The 21,771-nt window shown below is 46.2% G+C and overlaps 1 protein-coding gene across 5 annotated transcripts; it reads left to right on the top strand.

The window, feature by feature from the left end:
- Nucleotides 1-392: 392 nt before the first annotated feature.
- On the top strand, nucleotides 393-18,388 carry RNF122 (ring finger protein 122). Of its 5 annotated transcripts, none has more exons than XM_037831348.1 (6): nucleotides 393-826; nucleotides 5,691-5,847; nucleotides 10,767-10,812; nucleotides 11,130-11,171; nucleotides 17,001-17,080; nucleotides 17,289-18,388. In XM_037831348.1, the coding sequence occupies exons 1-6, from the start codon at nucleotides 802-804 to the stop codon at nucleotides 17,401-17,403; spliced, it is 465 nt and encodes a 154-aa protein (XP_037687276.1). In that variant the 5' UTR covers nucleotides 393-801; the 3' UTR covers nucleotides 17,404-18,388. The 5 variants fall into 5 exon arrangements, with proteins under 5 accessions (XP_037687276.1, XP_037687275.1, XP_037687277.1 ...); XM_037831347.1 differs by having other exon boundaries at nucleotides 16,998-17,080; XM_037831349.1 differs by having other exon boundaries at nucleotides 393-1,471; nucleotides 16,998-17,080.
- The last annotated feature ends 3,383 nt before the right edge of the window (nucleotides 18,389-21,771 follow it).

Here is a 21,771-nt window from a genome sequence, read left to right as displayed (position 1 = left end):
GCGCGCACGGGAGCAGAAGTTAACCACGCCCCAGAACTGGCTTCTCAAACAGCTATAGAAATGCTAAACAGTCACAGATCTGGTGGTAGGAAACAATGTGGCAATAATTCTTCGTTCCCTCCAGGAGGAGGGCGTCTCCCGGAGGCGCTGGGCGTAGCGCGCTTCTCCTTCCACGAGTTTCCACTGGGCTGCGAAGGTGAACAGAGGAGGAGCCCGCGGTCCTAAGACGCTCCCCGGGAGGAAGAAGGGACCCGCCAGCAAATAACGCTCGGCGGCAGGAGGAACGCTCCCATAGGCCCGGAGGCAGGTGACGAGCATGGGGCGGGGTTTCCCGGGGGTGGGGGAGTGTAAAAGGGCCGAGACGCGCACGACCGGGTGTCAGGTTCGGAGTCCCTGCCCACTTGACTCCTCTGTAGGATCCGGGCCGAATCTCCAAGGCTTTTTTTTTTTCCCCTTCTCTGCCGGCCAAGACCCTGAGCCGACTGGGCGACCCTCGCCCCTCTCTACGGGGCGTCCTGCATCTTCCCCAGCCTCAGTGCCCCTGGTGCATTTTTTCGGCTGCGCTTTTCTCCGGGGGACTTTCTGTTTGTTTTCTGCCCTTCCCCCTTTGTGGCTCTGAAAACTGGTCTTGCCAAAGCCCCCACTCCGGAGGGAGCTCGGCTTCTTGAGAAAAGTCTGCCGGCGCCCCGTGTGCACCAGCCCCCCCACCCCCGCCGACCCCAAAGCCGGCTGCGCGCACCCCGCGCGCCCTACCCGTCGCCTGAGTTCGTTCGCCGGAGGAAGCCAGCCGAGGGTTTATTGATGCACCCATTCCAGTGGTGTAACGGTGAGTCCCTGGAACGGTGCGGGGACCCCCAGGGAGACCCGGGAGGGAGGTCCGAGGTGTGAGCTCAAACGAGTGGGTTCCTTCTCCCACTTGGGCTAAGTTTCTCCTGAAATGGGACGCTCGAGAGAGCGTCGTCGCGCACAACCCTGCTCTGTACAGCGCGGAATTTGGGGGAAAAAAAAGAAAAAATCCAGGTTTAGTTCGAGGACCCGGGAGTGTTGTGGCGGGTCTCGGAACGCGGGGCGGGACAGGGGCGTGGGAGCCGAGGGGTTGGCGGCCTTTGTGTGTTGGTTTCGCTCTCCTAACCCCTTCCCCTGCCTTTGTGCGCCCAAACTCTGTTCTTTGTTGTGGTTGTTGGAGGCGAATTAAATCCGCGCTCGGATCTCCTAGAGGGAGCTCAAGCTCCGGGCTGGAAACTTTGCAGGCTATTTTAAATATGTATACAATGCAGCGTGCGGGACGGGGCGCGGGGGCGGCTTCCTCTCTGGCTTTGTTGGCCTCGCCGCTGGTTGCTGGGGTAGCTTTGTGACTATGGAAAGCGCTCGGTTAGAGTGGCGCTTTATGTTGAATTGAAACCTCCTTGCAGACATCTCGGTGCGGGGCTGGCGTCGTGGCCTGGAAGGAGCTGCGCCCTGCGGGTCCAGGGTAGGTTGGCGGGATCTATTTCCGAGCCTGCGTGGCAGTCGGCATCTCCAGCCCCCGCCAGGGTGAATTTAATTCACTTCACCTGGGGCTTGTTTTCGGTTCAGGTGGTACCGGTTGGATTTGGATCCGATTCCTGCCCCAGGCTTACCTGAGCGGCTCAGTTTAAAACCCTGAGTAGTAACTGTCTCCAGTGATCCCCGGGTCTTGACTGCGTTGTTTTGATGCTTGGAGAGTTTTTGGAGTAGGGTGGGGATGGGGGAAGCTGCTGGCTGTATCTCTTAGCAAGGCTAGATGGCAAGTTACAAACAAAAAATCCATTCTTGAGAGCAGACTCTTAGCAGGTCGCGGATTAATTATTTCAAGAGGCTTTTGTGTTAAGGCAGGCTATGGGCAGCGTGTGCATGAGTGTCCCCCACCCCCCTTCTTCCTCCTTTGGCTGGTCGGATCTGATTTCCTGAAAATGAACCAAACTGTGTGTGATAGGCGGGTGTCGCGGGGGAGGGGGCGGGGGCAGGGGCAGGGGGCGTGAGGAAGGCCGAGTGCATCCCGGCATCTGGGAGAGATTCCCGTTGGCTGGGTAGGAGCAAGCAGTTCCCAGATCCACTGGGCTTTCTTGGCCAGCCTTCTCTTGACGTCATCCTGGCCAGCAGCCTCGGCTCTGAGATGAGACGTTCTGATGTCAAGCCTTTGCCAGGTCGGCAGAGACAATGGAGCAGTCTGCGGGGGTGCTGTCAGTAACCCTGGCCCTTCTGCTAGGCAGTCACCTTTCATGTGAGCTTTTAGACCCACTGAGAACTTTCTGCGTTACCTTCCCCCTTCTTCAAAGTGACTGAAAGATCCTGGTTTTTTACTCCAGTGAGGAAGCAACCCCCTCCTCCTCCCTTCGTTTGCAGAAAATATTTGGAGTCTCTCTTCCCAGTGACAGGTATTCCCTGTCGTTATATGTTTTAGAGGAAAAATGACTCCAATATGAGCTTTTGGCCATTTTTTCCCCCTTTTCTTTGTAATAGGAATGTAAGCAAATGGCCCATCTCCTCTTGGCTATGAAATTCTTCCTACTACCTCTATCATGTAAAAATCCCAGACACAGTGACTCAATCCTGGAGCCCCAGGGAAAGCCTCTATCAGGCCAGATAAGATCTTCCAAATAACACAATCAGAGGATTGATCCCTGCCAGAGTGTCCTCAGTGTACACATGCCCCCTCCGCTGCATCTGCTGCGCTCTATGTTCCCAGAATAGGAAGCCAAATGAGGTTTTTAGGGACACTCAAGACACCAGGATCCAGCTCATAAAATTGAATGGAAGGACCATGGGCTTGACCCTCTTCTACCTTCCTATTGCTGAGGCAGGGGCTGGAGACACACAGCTCCCTGGAAGGGAAAATCCTGAGACCCTTTATCAGTGTAGACGGAAGGTCAGTCATCTCTAGCCATTCCACCATCATCTTCATGGAAGATGATGAAAATTCCACCATCTTCATGGAAAACGCCTCTCCTTTGGCCCAAAAAGTGGAGGAGGGGAGGCCAAAAACTACTTTCCTTCTGTCTTACACTGGAGCATATCAAGATTTTAGTACGTAATTATGTCTTTAAATTTTCAACTTCATCAACAGGTTCTTCAGGGGAAGAACTAGTTATTCTGCTTTTTGTTCTCTGTTATGTCTAAGTCAGTACAACAGTACAACAAGACAGACGATCTGTGAAATTTTCCCAGTGGTCAGTCTCCTTACTTTGAAGTGGGAGCTTTTGCCAAGGGTACCGTGTTGTTTTGAGTAAATGGGGGAAACAGTGAAAGAAGTGGGAAGCTTAGGAAAAAAAGTTTACAGAAAAAGGAGCCCATAAAGAAAGGTGTAGGGTATTATATGAACAAACATGAGCATTTAAGCTTCTTATCAGACTTACCTTCTTTGTTTTATCTATTTCACTAGTCATTGAGAATGTGCCAAAGCTGGGGTCGGCATTGGAAGAAAATACAAAACAAGTTAAAGTTGCTATCCTCAGTGCCCCCCTCAACTTTGTTGTCAGGATTGTACACATTTACCTTTGCTATGGTACCTACTTTTAAGTGGTGAAAATCTTTGTGTCTTCTTCCCTAGACTAACTTCTATGTCATTCTTCTATGCTTTTTATCACCAGTGTACTCTCTCATGGTATTTGTCATAAAGTCAATGCTTAATGCACATTTGAGTTAAGTTAGGCTGATGCTAGAAGCAGTCAGGCAATGTTAGATAATAACTGAGTCAGTAAGAGCCAGACGAGTGATACAGGCTGTGAGCAGTACAGAGCTCAGGTGAGAGAGGGTCAACTGGAATATCACAAAGGCCAGGCATGGCGGCTTTCGGGAAGAGAGATGATGTTTCAGGCAAGGAAAGCTGTGTGAACGAAGGGATGGAGACAGGTGAGAAACGGCGAGGAGACTGGCCTACCCAAGGGGGTGGTAGAGAGTATCATGCAGCAGGCTGAGAAGGCACCCACTACATGGTCGAAAGGACCAAAGCCAGTCATAAATTTGGGAAATGCGTGTTAAAGACGGAGTGGGAGGATGTGTCAGACACAAGGGCTAAATTAGAAGAGGAGGGACTGGAAGCAGGGATGACATCACTTAGAAGATTCTAGTAGGCAATGAGTGTTCGGAGTAGCAATGTAGAATAGAATTGGGCCTGAGATCTCGAGCTTTGAAGGGAGGCTCATGACCTGGTCAATGGTTTCGTCTAGGGGACAAAGAGGTATAAGATATGTGATGGCAAACATGATTAACAGTGTTTCAAGCCAGCCTTGTGCTATAATGTAGAATTATGGAGTTTAGTATTGGATGCTGCCTCTAAACAAGATGTGTGGAAAGTGCCTAAAACCCCACATTGAAAGTTGGAGTACAGAGAGCCAGACCTTCTTATTGTGGTGTTAACGAGATTAAATTGGAAGCATGAGAATGTGCTCGACACATAGCGGATGCACCATGAATTCTAGTTTTCTTGTCTCACTGCTTTTCTCAAAACCAAGAATTTTATGCTTCCCTTTTGAGTCACTGTGCTATTAAACCAGCTCATTGTTTCCATCTCATCTTTTTGGGAAAATCCTTACGGTTAAACAATATGGAAAATATACTCACTTCCAGAACCAGAAGTCCGAAGGTGGAGAGTGGCTTAAGCGGGTAATTGGTTAAGTCAGCAGCTCCGCTGGCATCATCGAGAGCTTGGGTCTCTTTTCCCTCTTCTGCCATCCTCAGCCCTTGGCTTTAGATAGGGCTGCTCTATTTATGGTACAAGTTGACTGTCACCATTCTAGGGTCTCGGGGAGACATGACAACACTCGTTTGTTTGTCTTTTCTTAAGAGCAAGAAACAATTTCCTTTTCCAGAGGCTTTCTCTCATGTCCCTTTTGGTCAGACCCTGGCCACATGCCCACCTTAGCTTTTCAAACTGCACCACATAGGAATTCCCTGAGGAGCTTGTGAAACTGTAGACTCTGATTCATTTAGTCTGGGGTGGACCCCTGATTCTGTATTTCTAACAAGCTCTCCGAGGTTGCCACTGCTGCTGAGAGACAAGCATGTGAGGCTTTGAGTGGAAGGGGCAAGGCGCCTAGGAAGATAAGTGGCAGCCCTCATCCCGCCTCCCCCTTTCTTTTCTGGAACACTGGCCTTGGAGTAAATGATTTCTATTCTCGTCCTGGCGCGGCCGGTCTTCTAGAGCAGGTGGCTTGATAATGACAAATGACCTTTGCAATTGCACTTACGATTTATAAAGCTTTTTTCTTAGCACCATCATTTTTGGTCCTCTATATCTTTTCCTTATTTTCATATGACCAAATGAAACTTAGGAAGGTGATTTCTTAAAGGTCACATAGCTAGCTGGTTAGGGAGAGGAGATGTTGGAACAAAAATATGTTTTCTCACCTAAGGCTTTTCGTTTTGCTACTGTACTCTATAGTCTTCAGTGTGATGGAATTGAGTTTCCCATTTTCGGCCCAGAATCCTCCATCCTTTAGGTGAGGGTGCTGTTGTAAGCACTTTGGCTACTATCCCATTTCACAGATTGGTTAAATAATTTACCCAAGATTGCATAGCTCGTAAGCGTTACAGCTGGGATGTAACTCTAGCATCACTGAGCCCCAAAGCTTAGGAGCCCGGAGCCTTCCACTTCTCTAACTTTGCTGACACAGTACTGTCAACACCAGTGGTAAACTTCCAACCGTAATATTTTTTCTCTTCCTTTGCAGGGTGTTTCTGCGGCCTGGGACTGGTTAGCACAAACAAGTCCTGCTCAATGCCACCCATCAGTTTCCAAGACCTTCCCCTCAACATCTACATGGTCATCTTTGGCACAGGCATCTTTGTCTTCATGCTCAGCCTTATCTTCTGTTGCTATTTTATCAGGTGGGTGCCTGGCTCCTCCCCAGAGGAGCCTGGGAAGGGTGAGCTGAGTGAGGATCCCACCCTGGCCTCATGCAGGGGTAGCTGCTTGGAGGACATGATTTTGCCTTTCTCTGGGATCCTGATCCTGCTTCTATTTACGTCAGCCTATCAGGTTGTCCCAGAGTATATAAGATCACTGTGGGTTGGGCCATACCCGCCTCGTGGCCAGGTATTCTGAGGTTGCCTAGAATTACTGTTTGACTGAGGGGGCTCATTGTAATATAGTTGGTGGTCCCTTAACTGTCTTTTTTCTGCTCTCCCCCTGGCCGGGGACAGGTGGGTCTCAGCTCCACCAGTGGCATGTTCCTTGCCCTCCTGGGAGATTCCGTTGTCAACCCTTCCAATGCTAATATTAGCAAACTGATGTCTGGAGAGCTGCTTGTTTATTCTGCCTTGTGAGTTCTTATTTTTGAGAGTGAAAAAAAAAAAAAACTAAAAAATGTCACTCTTAATTGCTTTGGGATCTAGGGAAGCCAATGGCTTGCCAAGCTCCAGGAGCTGTTTCTTTACCTCCTGTTGAATGACATGGGAACTAGAGGCTGTTTCCTGCAAAAAATAAATAAATTAACTAGATTGCAAAATTGCAGGCATGACTGGTAATGGAAATCTGGGGGTGTTACTTTATATTGACAAGTCTTCCTTGTATGGGCCTGTAGGGTACATTGGAGATTGTTGAACGTCGGTGGATGTTAGAACTTGCCAGTAATTCCCAGAGCTAGTGTGACAGCCGACACCACCCCCAAACCCCCACCACCACTGCTGCCACCCCCTCACATATACAAAATGCCTGGTTGAGAACCACCAGGTAAATGTCAACTGGGGTCTAGACCACTTTCTGAACAAGTCGTTTAAGAAGATGCTACAATTCAAGAGGGGCAGTCCTGGCCCCCTACCGAAATGTCCTGCTGCATTTATGTGCATCAGATGGAAGGAAGCTAGAGGGATGGCAGGTACTTGTTGGTATTAGCTACGGCTGGAAGAGCTTCCTGTCAGAAAGGACACTACCCTTGGGCACTGCCCAGGTGCTCCCAGGTTTGCTACTTTGGGCCTCTTCTCCTTCAGAACTTTTCAGACCGGTTCTTAGGACTGGAATTTTCCACTTAAAAAGTTATATACAGGCAAGATTGTTGTTTTATTTTCCTTCTTATACAACTGAGTCTGAAATTTGCATCTACCTGTATATGCATCTCCGTATTTAGTGGAGGGTGAAGGTGGATTTCTAGTTTAATCCCTCCCTCCCCACCTCCTCCCCTTCCCCAGGCTTGAGTTTTCTTCCTCAAACTCTTCTGTCTTCCTGCCAACCTCCTTGCCCCACCCCCACTCCCAGGCAATTCACAGAATTCACCAGAGACTGAAGACGGAGGCATACCAAAGATTTATTTATGATGAGGCAGGGAGGTTTCTACACAAACCAACGCTGTTTGTCCCCACCCCCACGCCAGCCCCCGCAGGCACGTACATGCCAAGCTGCAACGGTGCTCAAGAAAACAAAATCTAGAGGAAATTGCTCTCAGCCAGGAAGTGGGTGACCAGGGTTCATTTCCTAATTCTGCCATTCTAATAGGTGTAACCTTAAGTTTTTAGCTGCTGTTTATCACATGCCTTCTCTGTGTCAGGCACTGTGGTCAGCAGTTTGCAAAACGTTCAGCTCCTCTAACCCTCAGAATCCCCCTCCGATTTAGGTATTAACCCACTTTACAGACGAGGAAGTTTGTGGTGAGACAGGAGGACCTGCCCAAGACCACACGTTGAGGTGGGCTAATCGGGTAGTGGATAGCTAGGGGACTTCAGGGTCCTTCTACACATTTGCCTCCTATGAGTCTTACTTCTTAGGTGGGAGGCGGAGGGAGCGGCTGCGGCAGTCTTTACAGCTAGGGATTGGAATCCTGCAGAAGAGTGGCTGGGAAGCCTTGTGTTGCTGATTTCTCTCTCTCTGGCTAGAGTGGAAGAACAGACAAGGAACTGCATGACACCTAAAACTGCCCCCACTGTGGCGGTGCCCAGCACCATCTGTCCTTCTGGGGTGATTTGCTCCTGCCCAGGCCGGTTGGCCCCAGAGTTTCATGGCTGTACAGACTCGCTGGTATGTGGCAGCCTGTGTGTGTCTATGTATAGAAAGATACACAAGCACAGAAGCCACTTCCTCTCCCTGCCTCTCGGTTTCCTCCTCAGCCAAAATAGACACATGACCACCACTCCGAGCTGGTGAGCTCATCAGTCAGGGCCAGGCTCCCTCCACTGCTCCCCTTGTCCCCCCAATGCCCACCCCCTTCTCAGAGCTGACCTCTGCCCTGCACACGATGGAGGGGCTGGTGAAGCCGGAACTGGCAGGAAAGGAAACATTGTTTTCAGGACTCTGTTGCATTGTTTGTTCCAAAAAGGAAGAGAGAGGCAAGGGGGAGAGCCCACTGGCAGTGGCTAGAAATGGTCTCATTGAAATCGGGATATTTTTAGTTGGTTTGCTCATCCAACAGCTGAGAAGGCCACCTGTCCAAAGTTGTTGGTACCGTGTCCCCAGCTGGGACGGCCGATGGTCTTTGCAACCTTTTTGGCCCCTTTTCAGCATAGTCTGTACATTCCTGAGCGGGGAATCTATATGTAGGATGAGGGTGCAGCTCTGAAGCCCTGCCCTGTTCTGAGAGCCAAGCTTCTGGAGGCAAGTGAAATTCAAAAGTTGCATGCCGTTCCTGGTTGCCCCAGGGCTAAAAAGCAGGCCCTTCACCACATCCTTGTTTTCTCTGTACATACCTCATAATAAAGCAACAGTGTCTTTTTCCCTCAAAAGGCGGCTGGCTGTGAAGCATCAACAGTTACTTCTCCATCCCCAGCCTAAGCCAGCGCCAGGCAGGTAGTAGTTGCTCATTTAAGGCTTGGATGCCTTCTCCACCCCTCTTGTTTGGTGGTTGGGACAGAGCACTGAGATAGAATGCACGTGAATGTATAAATGGCTTTTTTGGTCCAAGGAGTTCTGTGCAAAGCTGAGGCTAAGGCACAGTGGGAACCCTGCTGAGGCCAACCTCAAATGAGCAGAATGGATCTAGTCGAGTGGAGAGGGGGGCGAGGATGGAGGGTAGATGAGCTGCCCCAGCCAAGAAAGCCAAATGGGGCACCCAGCCCCCAACCCTGTGGCAGGAGTCCACGAGGACTGGGGTTCGTAACGCTCCAGTCAGGGACGATCGCGGTGGCAGACGGCCCGATCTGTCCCTGGACAACTGCTTCCGCATGGGCTCTGCTCCCACCTCCGCCTCCTCCACCGCCAGCCCTGGCAGCAGTCTCATCAGCTCTGGCTCAGAGCATCTTATCTCAACTCTCTTGATTTGATTTGGGGCTTTCCATGATTTGCGATTCTTCTCCTCCAACCTAGGTTAGCAGTCTTTTTCTGTGAAAGGCCAGAGAGTAAATGTTTTAGGTTTTGTGGGCCACACAGTGTATCTCAACTACTCACCTCTTCTGTGCAAAAGCAGCCATAGACAATATGTAAAAAAATGAGCATGGTTGTATTCAAGTAAAGTTTTATGGACACTGAAACTTGAATTTCATATCATTTTCACATGTCACCAAATATTCTTTTGAATTCTTTTTTCAACCACTGAAAAATGTGCAAACCATTCTGAGCTTCTGGGCCCTACAAAAACAGGCCATGAATCGGGTTTGTTCATCAGGCCATAGTTTCTTTATCCCCTGCTCCAACTTGGTGGCTTTCTGCTGCTGCTTTCCAAGAACACAGGCCCATGGTAGAAGTCATCAGTGGGAGAGAAAGCTCCATCTGGCTTCCTCTTCTAGCCCACATATAGTTTGCTGTATCAAGTAACCTGCAGAATTTGTAGTAAAACTTTGCCCCTTTGAAAATAAAACAGTAAAAAAAAAAATCAATGCATTATCATGATCCCAGCCACTTGCATAGGAAGTCATTGAGAGAGTTGTACACTTGTTGATGAGACGTGGGGTCTTTTGCTAAAACCTGACCAGACCAGGGTGTTTCCCAAGACCAAGAAAGCTGCACGTGGCTAGATGAAATCTAGAACCTAATTTATATGTAGCTAAAGAAAGCTGTAACCAAGTTGGTTATTTGGTAAATAATTCAGACTATAATCAGATTTTGATTCAAATCTGGACCTGGCTGCCAACTAGTTTTGTGAAGTTTGGGCAAGTTACTTGAGTTCCCTGGGCTTCATTTTCCTCTTCTATAAAAAGACAAGTATCTCTTAAGGTTATTTGGATTCAACAAGAACATACACAAATATGTTAGCGTGAGGGTCGAGCAAGTGCTTGTAAGTATTATTCTATTGCTTTTAGTAACAACATGCAGTGTTTTGGCTACTGAGAGTTAAGACCGAATGCAGGCCACCAGCTTCAAGTGAAAAGAAGGAAACAAAGAAGGAACCGTCTGTTCATCTGGCACTGTGAAAGGAAGAGTGTGCTTTGGTTCCAGAATACTTGTGTCCTCTGTGTGGAAAATTCCCCGGGGTCAACAGAATATTTATCCTGCTACTCTGGCTTAATGGAAATATCCCTTTTAAGAATATCTGATTCCTTCTATACATTCAGAAAGCAGATTTTGGATCTACATCTTTTGCATACCAGCTGAAATTTATCTACTGGGAAAGGGCAAGGAGAGTGAATGAACTATTTGGGGTGCTCTGCAAGAGATCCCCTTGATCAATGGGACCTGGCAGCAATTTAAGAGGCTACTGAACCTGAATAAGATTCCTAATCCTTAGTAACTCCCGATCACCTGCGTAGATTTCCATGGGACAGGCACCCTCACCCCTCTCCAGTAGAATGCACGAGCAGCCACCCAGCCTTTCCTCCTTTGACATTACTGGGTGTCTGCAAAGACACAGTGGTAACAAGCTCTCCCCTTTTTCTTTCTCCTCCAGTAAACTCCGGAACCAGGCACAGAGTGAGCGATATGGATATAAGGAGGTAAAGCCACATCTTTGACTGAGATTCCCTGCTCTGTCACTTGCTTTGTTATGTTGGAGAGAAGGGAGGAGAATGAGCTCCAGCTCCCCTGGCCTGAAATCCCCTCGGCCTCACCAACTCCTCCTTTCAGTGTTTTTGAGTCTGATTTGCCCCAGGCAGTGCCCAAAGCCCTCCCCCTTCTCTGGAAGGGAGAACAAGACTCCCCTTTGAAGTCTGGGGACACCTTCAGCTGTTCATACTTCTCTGGCCCTAGGGGGCCCCTAGCGCCTGTGGTGGTTTCTTCTGCCATCATGCCTCTTTTCTTCCTTGGTTTCCAGGTGGTGCTTAGAGGTGACGCCAAGAAGTTACAGTTATATGGGGTGAGTATACAGGGACAGCGTGTGGGAGGGCCCCCAGCAGGGAACGCTAAGGGCACCTTTCTCCAGCCCTCAGCCTGGAACCTTTGAGTAATTTTATTTCTTTGCTTTTTTAATGCAATTTTATTTAGCTGTACCCACACACCATGCAGTCCACCCAAAATATGCAGTCAGTGGCTCATAGTATCATCACGTAGTTCTGCATTCCTCACCATAATCAATTTTCTTTCTTTTTATTCATTTTATTCAGATATATTCACATATGATGCAGTCATACAAAACAAAGTGTACATTTGATTGTTCAGAGTACCATTACGTAGTTGTGCATTCATCACCAAAATCAATCCCTGATACCTTCATTACCACACACACAAAAATAACAAGAAAATAATTAAAGTGAAAAAGAGCAATTAAAGTAAAAACACGGGGTGCCTGTGTTTGTTTTTTTCCTTCCCTCATTTTTCTACTCATCCATCCATAAACTAGACAAAGGGGAGTGTGGTCCATATGGCTTTCTCAATCACATTTGTCACCCCTCATAAGCTACATTTTTATACAATCGATTTCAAGATCCATGGGTTCTGGGTTGTAGTTTGATAGTTTCAGGTATTTACTGCTAGCTACTCCAATTCACTAGAACCTAAAAAGGGTTGTCTATATTGTGCGTAAGAGTGCCCACCAGAGTGACCGCTTGGCTCCTTTTGGAATCTCTCTGCCACTGTAGCTTATTTCATTTCCTTTCACATCCCCCTTTTGGTCAAGAAGATGTTCTCCGTCCCACGATGCCAGGTCTACATTCCTCCCCGGGAGTCATGTACCATGTTGCCAGAGAAATTCACTCCCCTGGGTGTCAGATCCCATGTAGTGGGGAGGGCAGTGAGTTCACCTGCTGAGTTGGCTTAGCTAGAGAGAGAAGGCCACATCTGAGCAACAAAGAGGCATTCGGGAGGAGGCTCTTAGGCACAATTATAGGCAGGCCTAGCCTCTCCTTTACAGCAACAGTCTTCCCAAGGCAAGTCCTGTGGTAGAGGGCTCAGCCCATCAAACCACCAGTCCCCTATGTCTGTGAGCACATCAGCAACCATCGAGGTGGGGAAGCCCAATACCCCTGCATTCTCCACCAGCTCCTGAAGGGGGCTCTGCATATTTTTTTCATTGTTTTTTTCTTTTTTTTAAATCAACTATATAAAAAAAAATCTAAAAAAACATACAATTAAAAAAAACATTTCAAACAGACCATAACAAGGGAGTAAGAAAAAGACAACTAACCTAAGATAACTGCTTTACTTCCAACATGTTCCTACTCTATCCCAAGGAAGTTACCTAATATAGCAACATTTCTGTGAACTTGGTCCTACTATACCCATCAGAAATTAACAGACCATAGTCATTCCTGGGCATTCCCAGAACGTTAAATTTACCCACGATAGCTTATCTGTTCTTCTTGGATTATTGTTCCCCCTTCCTTAATTGCTCTCTATCGCTAGTTCCTCTACATTCTACATTATAAACCATTTGTTTTACATTTTTCAATGTTCACATTAGTGGTAGCATATAATATTTCTCTTTTTGTGCCTGGCTTATTTCACTCAGCATTATGTCTTCAAGGTTCATTCATGTTGTCATATGTTTCATGACATCATTCCTTCTTACTGCTGCATAGTATTCCATCATGTGTATATACCACATTTTATTTATCCACTCATCTGTTGAAGGACATTTGGGTTGTTTCCGTCTCTTGGCAATTGTGAATAATGCTGCTATGAACATTGGCGTGCAGATATCTGTTCGTGTCACTGCTTTCCGACCTTCCGGGTATATACCGAGAAGTGCAATCGCTGGATCGAATGGTAGCTCTATATCTAGTTTTCTAAGGAACTGCCGGACTGACTTCCAGAGTGGCTGAACCATTATACAGTCCCACCAACAGTGAATAAGGGTTCCAATTTCTCCACATCCCCTCCAGCATTTGTAGTTTCCTGTTTGTTTAATGGCAGCCGTTCTAATTGGTGTGAGATGGTATCTCTTTGTGGTCTTAATTTGCATCTCTCTAATAGCTAGTGAAGCTCAACATTTTTTCATGTGTTTCTTGGCCATTTGTATTTCTTCTTCAGAGAACTGTCTTTTCAGACCTTTTTCCCATTTTATAATTAGGCTGTCTGTACTATTGTTATTGAGTTGTAGGATTTCTTTATATATGCAAGATATCAGTCTTTTGTCAGATATGTGGTTTCCAAAAATTTTTTCCCATTGAGTTGGCTGCCTCCTCACCTTTTTGACAAGTTCCTTTGAGGTACAGAAACTTCTAAGCTTGAAGGGTTCCCATTTATCTATTTTTTTTTCTTTTGTTGCTTGTACTTTGGGTGTAAAGTCTAGGAAGTGGCCGCCTAATACAAGGTCTTGAAGATGTTTTCCTACATTATCTTCTAGGAGTTTTATGGTACTTTCTTTTATATTGAGATCTTTGGTCCATTTTGAGTTAATTTTTGTGTAGAGTGTGAGGTAGGGGTCCTCTTTCATTCTTTTGGATATGGATATCCAACTCTCCCAGCCCCATTTGTTGAAAAGACTTATGTCCCAGTTCATTGGCTTTGGGGGTCTTATCAAAGATCAGTTAGCCGTAGATCTGGGGGTCTGTCTCCGAATTCTCAGTTCAATACCATTGATCAATATGTCTGTCTTTGTACCAGTACCATGCTGTTTTAACAACTGTGGCTTTATAATAAGCTTTAAAATTGGGGAGTGTAAGTCCTCCCACTTCGTTTGTTTTTTTAGAGTGTCTTTAGCAATTTGAGGCATCTTCCCCTTCCAAATAAATTTGATAACTAGCTTTTCCAAGTCTGCAAAGTAGGTTGTTGGAATTTTGATTGGCATTGCATTGAATCTGTAGATGAGTTTGGGTAGAATTGACATTTTAATGACATTTAGCCTTCCTATCCATGAACATGGAATATTTTTCCATCTTTTAAGGCCCACTTCTATTTCTTTTAGTAGAGTTATGTAGTTTTCTTTGTATAGGTCTTGTACATCTTTGGTTAAGTTTATTCCTAGGTACTTGATTTTTTTAGTTGCTATTGAAAATGGTATCTTTTTCTTGACTGTCTCTTCAGTTTGTTCATTTCTAGCATATAGAAACATTACTGACTTATGTGCATTAATCTTGTATCCTGTTACTTTGCTAAATTTGTTTATTAGCTCTAATAGCTGTATCATCGATTTCTCAGGGTTTTCCAGATATAAGATCATATCATCTGCAAACAATGACAGTTTTACTTCTTCCTTTCCAATTTGAATGCCTTTTATTAGTTTGTCTTGCCAGATTGCCCTGGCTAGCACTTCCAGCACAATGTTGAATAACAGTGGTGACAGCGGGCATCCTTGTGTTGTTCCTGATCTTAGAGGGAAGGCTTTCAGTCTCTCACCATTGAGTACTATGCTGGCTGTGGGTTTTTCATATATGCTCTTTATCATATTGAGGAAGTTTCCTTCAATTCCTACCTTTTGAAGTGTTTTTATCAAAAAGGGATGTTGGATTTTGTCAAATGCTTTTTCAGCATCTATTGAGATGATCATTTGATTTTTCTCTTTTGATTTGTTAATGTGTTGTAATACATTGATTTTCTTATGTTGAACCATCCTTGCATGCCTGGAATGAACCCCACTTGGTCATGGCGTATGATTTTTTTAATGTGTCTTTGGATTCGATTTGCGAGTATTTTGTTGAGAATTACCACAATCAATTTTCGACCATTTTCATTACTCCAGGGAACAAAAAGAAAAAAAGAGAGAGAGAGAGAACCCAGAACATCCCAAACCCCTTATCCTCCCCGTCATTGATCCCTGGCATTAATGTGGTACATTTGTTACTGTTGATGAAAGAACATTAAGATAGTACTGTTAACTATAGTTCATAGTTTGCAATAGGTGTGTTTTTTTCCCATATACCACTCTTATTAACACCTTATAATAGTGTTTACATTTGTTCTAGTTCATGGAGGAAATTTTGTATATTTGTACTGTTAATCACAGTCATTGTCCATTGCAAGATTCACTGTGTTATACATTCCCATGTTTTAACCTCCGGATTTCCTTGTAGCGACATACATGACTCTAAACTTCCCCTTTCAACCGCATTCACACACCATTCAGCATTTTTAATTATACTCACAATACTGTGCTACCTTTATCTCTATCCCTTTAGTAATTCTGTTAGTCCCTCCCTTCATATATCTCCTTTGACCAAATTACAGGGACTCATCCCAGCAAGTAACCAATAAATGGAATTCATTATCTCTGGACCCCACACAGGCAGATAACATAAAGGGATCACAGAAGGGCTTGGATAAGTAGTGACACGGCCACAGTGGTAGCAGGTGCATAGTCTAAGGCGAGGAGAGCCAGCCCTCCGGTGGCATTGACAGGTTTTAGCTAACTTGCCCACATGCAGGCATGTCTTCATTTTTCACCAAAGAAAATAAGGTCCTTTTGCCCTTATACATCCCCTCTCCTAACAGCCTGGCTCTAGCTGGTATAGCTGTTACTGTGATTCTGCTCTGTCCCATTCCCACCTATGTTTTGAGGCCACCTAGCACATTCCCCCCAGGCTTCCTTCCATGAGGACAGACATTCCTGTACAAGGTGTGGTGGGGGTTGTCCAGGAGAGAGGACGAACTCAGGTCATCACTAAATAAGAGACTGCCTGGAATGGCCTCATTTCGTCCCACTTCTGAAACCCACTATTACATCTCAGCAAGCTCAGATGTTTCCTGGTGTAAGCCTTCCTCTCGAACCATGATTTAGCTGAGATTAGGGTTAAGGAGTAAGGCTGATTCTAAAAGGAGCTGAGAGGTCACTTGGTGGGCAGTCTTACACACAATCTAGACAACCCTTTTTAGGTTCTAGTGAATTCGGGTAGATAGCAGTAAATACCTGAAACTGTCAAACTACAACCCAGAACCCATGAATCTTGAAGTCGATTGTATAAAAATGTAGCTTATGAGGGGTGACAGTGGGATTGGGAAAGCCATAAGGACCACACTCCACTTTGTCTAGTTTATGGATGGATGAGTAGAAAAATGGGGGAAAGAAAAAACAAACAAACAAAGGCACCCAGTGTTCTTTTTTACTTTAATTGCTCTTTTTCACTTTAATCATTATTCTTCTTATTTTTGTGTGTGTGCTAATGAAGGTATCAGGGATTGATTTTGGTGATGAATGCACAACTATGTAATGGTACTGTGAACAATCGAATGTACAATTTGTTATGTAGGACTGCATGGTATGTGAATATATTGCAATAAAATGAATTTTTAAAAAGATGGCAGGAATTACTAAAGCAATAATTGCTGGAAAAAAATAAATTTCAGTAATCAAGTGTAAAAAAAAAAAAAACAAAAAAGAAGTAAGGCTCACCTCCAATCATTAGTACCCCTCACCAAGCTACCAGGCTGGAAAGGATTAAAATACGATTCTTCTCAAGCAACACTGTCCAGTGGAACTTTCTGTGCAGATCGAAAAGTTCTCTGTATGCCAGTATTGTAGCTACTAAGCACATGTGGCTGTTGCTTACTTGGAATGTGACTAGTGAAACTGGGGAATGGAATTTTTAATTTCTCTTATTTTGGCTCATTTACACTGAAGCAGCTACATGTGGCTACCATATTGTCTGTGCAGTTTTAGAAAATATGACTAAAGCTTCTCCAGCTGATGGAGGGGACTGGGTTAGAGCTTAGTTTTCTCCAGAGGCGATGAGATCATGGAAATCCAGGCCAGCTGAAAGAGGTCCTACCCCCATTCTCCTCTCACACTCCATTCCCTTTCTCTCCGCAGCAGACCTGTGCCGTCTGTCTGGAAGACTTCAGGGGGAAGGATGAGCTAGGCGTGCTCCCATGCCAACATGCCTTTCACCGAAAGTATGTAATGTGGGATTGTGAAAGGGCAATAAGCGTCTTCTAGAACCTTCCAATCCCCACCAGCTCCCGTCTACCCCTGGGGACATCAGGCCAGCCAGGGGAGTTAGATGGATAAGCTTATTCTGAGAAGCACCTGGGCTCTGGGTGAGACAACTGGAGCAGGACCAGGTATCTTCTTAAAGAATAACGGTTCTTTTTTCGCCCACAGGTGTCTGGTGAAGTGGCTGGAAGTACGCTGTGTCTGCCCCATGTGCAATAAGCCCATTGCGGGCCCCTCGGAGGCCACTCAGAGCATCGGGATCCTACTAGAAGAGCTTGTGTGAGTGCTGCTTCTCCACTGAGATCTGGAGAATGACTTCCTGCCTTGTGGGTGCCTGGTCCCTCTGCACAGCTACAGTGAGCAGGACTGTTGGGCAGTGGTGGTCACACTCTCCTCAAAGGGGAGGACGGTATGGGGCTGGTTGTCGCCATCTGGGCGAGTTCACTGCCAGCCTTGCCCCACCTCTCTGCCTCCTGCGGCTGCCTTCCCTGCTTCTCAATACTGATGCATCGCCCATCGAGACCAGTGCATCCTGGGACTGGACTGTCCACTGGCCTTGTCCCTGCCCCTCTCCGGCCAGGAGCTGGGAGTACTCCCCTTCAAGGTTCCCCTGAGGAGGAGAAGTTGCCCTGCCCTCAAGGAAGGAATGAGATGGGCTTCATCTCACCCTTAACCACCCTTCCCCTCCCTACTCCTTCCAAAGGAAGGTTAGAAGGGAAGGAAGGAAGGACAGACAGATCAAGGAACCGAATGCCTCCAGGGAATGTGAGGGAGGCTCTGTATGAAAAAGGGAAGAGCAGGGACATAGAAAAGGAAAAAGTCAATGTTTACATGGGACCTGTTGACACAAAGGCTGGCTAGCTGGCTGGCTGCAGGGGGATGGCGGGCAACCCCCTCCCCTGCTAAGATCTGAGGTGCTATCCATTCATTCTCTCTCTCCCTTCCTTAATCCTAGAACTTCCTAGTCCATGCTGGGGTTTGAGAGCCCCTCTGGAGGGGGCTCTTATGCTACACTCAGATTGATTCCCAAGGAGTTTTTCAAAAGGAGCCTGGGGATGAGGGTGTTCTGAAAGCTAAAGTAGTAGGAACAGATACCTGCGTCCTTCTTGTAAATAGTATTTTTATACTTCCTCATCATCTCAGGATTTATACAATGGAGTCCCCAGAATGGAAGAGGGGGTGGGGAGTCTTCTGTTCCACCCCAAGTGGGTGAGGATGGGGAAAAGGTATGTATTTAAAGAACATTAAATTTAATAACAAGTTTCTAACTTCCTTTTGCCTGTGCTTGTGGCCTGTGGCTCTTCGGCCTTTTCTGACAGAAGCGAGGACAAAGTTCTCTAATTGCCTCTTCTCACATACCCATAGCAAACATGTTCCTAATCCTGCACGGGAAAACTTGGACTCAGATGTCAACCATATAGCATGGGTTAGGATTGATGCCAACATACATAAAGACCCAGCTAAGCCAGGCTCATTCGTCTGATTTCTGGTATGTTTTAAACGAAAGCCAATGTCTCCAGCCCCAGAATTAGATGTGAAATTAATAGAATTATTTGCGTAAGTCAAGCAGTTGTCAGTGCCCTTGATACAACTCAAAAGGTCCAGGTTGCCATTGTGGAAATTTGCTTTGATGTCTTTCTTACCTATTTGCTGACAATCACTTGACATATCTAGAAGGCCAGGCACCCATCCCCTCCAACTTTGCTCTATCCATTTCTGAGTGTGGTGCTGAATCAATATTGGGTGTGCAAAATGGATTGAGACTGTCGGGAGGAATTGTCTTGGCCATTTCACGAGCATGGAGCAGCTGGGTGCAGTGGTTGCCCCCCTGCTTGGTGGAACAGGGCAGTGCCAGCGGCCATCCCCGAAGGCAAGCCTGGGTGCTGTGCAACAGGAGGAGCATTTATTGGGCAAAGTATAGGTGTAGTGATGGGTCACAGATGGGAAGGAATACACATGCACCCATGGGAGCCAGATCTCTAGTGCAGGTGTGATGCCTGCCAGTCCCCACGACTATGCCAGAGGCTGTTGGTACAAGTTGAGCTCAGGCTGGAAGGCCCCAAGGTGCAGCTGGGGCACCTGAGGGTCCATGTGAAATCATTGTGTTGGTGGGGTCCCTTGCCCCATCTCGTCCTTTACTTGCCATCTCCTCCTCACACTCTTGGCTGCTGGCTTCTAAGGGCATAGTCCCTGCTCCACCTTAAAATTCCCATACCCTGCTTGCTGCTGCCAACCCTGCAAGAGGCTGATCCTTCACTGGGGGACTCTCTCTCACTCCAACATGGCTGGTTTGCCCTACTGTGTTCTGGTGGATGCATTGGTGGGCTGAGGTGGGGAAAACGTGATCTGCTACGCCGACTTCACCACCATTTTCTGCCTCATCACGTCCCCTTCTTAAGGAAAACTCATCTCTGTTGGCGTAATTCCAATTAAAATGTTAGCACTAAAATAATCTGTTCACAAATTTGAGTATCAGTGTCCTGAAGTCAAAATTGACAGGGTAAAAATGCCTTGTGTTTGTGCTTCAAGTCAGTTAGGTAGAACACTACTACAGAGCACAGACGGGAAGACAGTATTTTTAGCTCATGACAGATGAATTGGCAGCAGCTGGATGCAAGTTAATCCCAAATCCCAAATTCATAGTCAGTGGTCTTGTTACTTGCTTCAGCATTTCTAGAGCACTTGGAAGCGAAGACAGCCCGTGCCTTTGGGAAACCAGTGGGAGCACTATATCTGGGATGAGCAGGCTTTGCCTGAGCAGAAGGTCCCTTAGTTCAATTTGTGTGGAAGTGATAGCAAGGGTACTGGGGGAGGGGAGTTGGTTCCTGAGCTGAGTCTTGAAAGAAAGCAAGTATTATGCAGCCTCTTGGGTACTGGAGAGTGCAAGCAATTTGTTACAAAGTTGAGGCAAGGAAAGACTGGGGCTTCCGAGATTGCTTCTGTGTGGTGCCAGGAACCTGGGACCTGATATAATGAGAACTGTGAAATTTCTTACAGATAGGGCTTTTTAAATCTCGGGGCACCTTGGGGAGCATAGCCAATTATTTTCTCCTCAGTGCATGAAATATTTATGGGCAACCACAAAGTACTTAGTACAATTTTCTCCACTGAAGAAAACTTTGTACCCCCAAATTTTTTCTTTCAAGACTGAAGAAAACTTTGGTGATAATCTTACATCACCAGGATCCCTGACTTCTGCAGTGATTTTTATTGTGAACACCATTTGGCCAATCTAAAGATAGTTCCTACCTGCCAGGTTCTTTCGTGAAATACATTTATTTTGCTTTCTCTATATGCTCCTTTGAGTTATGGCTAGGAAAGGAAGGTTGAGAAAAGCTAAATGGCTTGCCTGTAATCACAGATACTATACAAAAGGGCCATGGGACAAACCCAAATGGTGCAGATTTACATTCGGTGTCCATTCCACTGCCCCCGTGTAGCTTCAGAAGCAGATTGCTCTCCATGGAGATGCCCAAGGAAGTAGCAGGGCTCGCCCCTGGGATGATGAAGTCATGGAAGACAAGAGCCCCAGATAATTGTGAAATGATTTTTATTCCTGCCCATGATCTAGGACCATGGCTTTGTTGTTGTTTTTTTTAACTCCATAGTGGATTACTTGTACAGAAATCTTTTGTGAAACCCTCATCTATGAAATGGGTACTTGAATTAGGGATGAGAAACCCAGAACTACTGGGCAGTGTGCTGTGTATTTGGACAATGGAGACCTTTAGGAATGTTTTCCTCCAATCCCCCTTCTCTCCCATCAGTTCTTACTCCCATCCTAACTCACTGTTCATCTGGCTCCCCCCTCCCTGTGCCAGGGCTTTTCTCATTCTCACGAGGGTCTTTTATGCCTCCCCGATTTTGTCATGTTTTCTTTTTCCTCCTAAGCCTAGCCCCTACTTCCTCCTTCCTTTCTTCCACTACTTTTTGTCTCACTGGTAGTAACATCTTGAGTGCCCCCAACCATATCACTCTTAGGTGACCCTTCTAACTGTTAGAGCCAAATACCCAAGTTTGGAGGGTCATGTATGATCAAATTGGGGACAAGAAGGATAACCTGATGACCAGTAATGTGGACTTGTAGAATAATTTCACTCATGGAGCAACTCAAGCTGGTTAACACACCCCAGGCAATCACTCAAAGCATTGGGTATTTCTGGTGCTAATAAAGACACATCATGCCTGTTTAATTCCTTCTCTGGTAAACTGGCAGCTTATGTAGCCAAGGAGGCCATGACTGATATCATCTTTGTGTGTTGGGTAGAGCTTCTGATTCTGTCTCTACATGTCAGTCTTACCAACAACCAGGGCTTGTGCCCTGGAGATGAAGGAGAAGATTTAAGTATCAGCACCAGGAGGCAGAAGATGTTGTTTCTGATGGCTCCTGAGTGCTCCTCAACAGTCTTCATAACCTCTACTGGTGCAATACATCAGCATATTTTTCTTATCTATTTTTCTTCTCACACATTCCTTGCCCTCCACCTTCTTTACCCTTTTTTCCTTCATCACAGCCTGTTCTTTAATACTGCTGATAGCACTTAAATCCCCTCCATGAGCTGTAATTGTCATGAATGGTTCAAAAGATAGAAAAATTACTAAGGATTTACACCCAAATGTTCTCCTAGGGATCAGCTCCGAGTTTCTAAAT

The sequence above is a fragment of the Choloepus didactylus genome, chromosome 3 (assembly GCF_015220235.1).
Source record: "Choloepus didactylus isolate mChoDid1 chromosome 3, mChoDid1.pri, whole genome shotgun sequence".
Classification (NCBI taxonomy): domain Eukaryota; kingdom Metazoa; phylum Chordata; class Mammalia; order Pilosa; family Megalonychidae; genus Choloepus; species Choloepus didactylus.
Note: the sequence above shows the minus strand (reverse complement) of the source record. Positions and strands in the feature narration are given on the sequence as shown.

Coding starts and splice junctions, on each gene's coding strand:
- RNF122 (XM_037831345.1), top strand. CDS start 2,922: ATGGAAGATGATGAAAATTCCACCATCTTCATGGAAAACGCCTCTCCT. Junction 3,046..5,690: donor TGGAGCATATCAAGATTTTA/GTACGTAATTAT, acceptor CTTCCTTTGCAG/GGTGTTTCTGCGGCCTGGGA. Junction 17,081..17,288: donor CAACATGCCTTTCACCGAAA/GTATGTAATGTG, acceptor TTTCGCCCACAG/GTGTCTGGTGAAGTGGCTGG.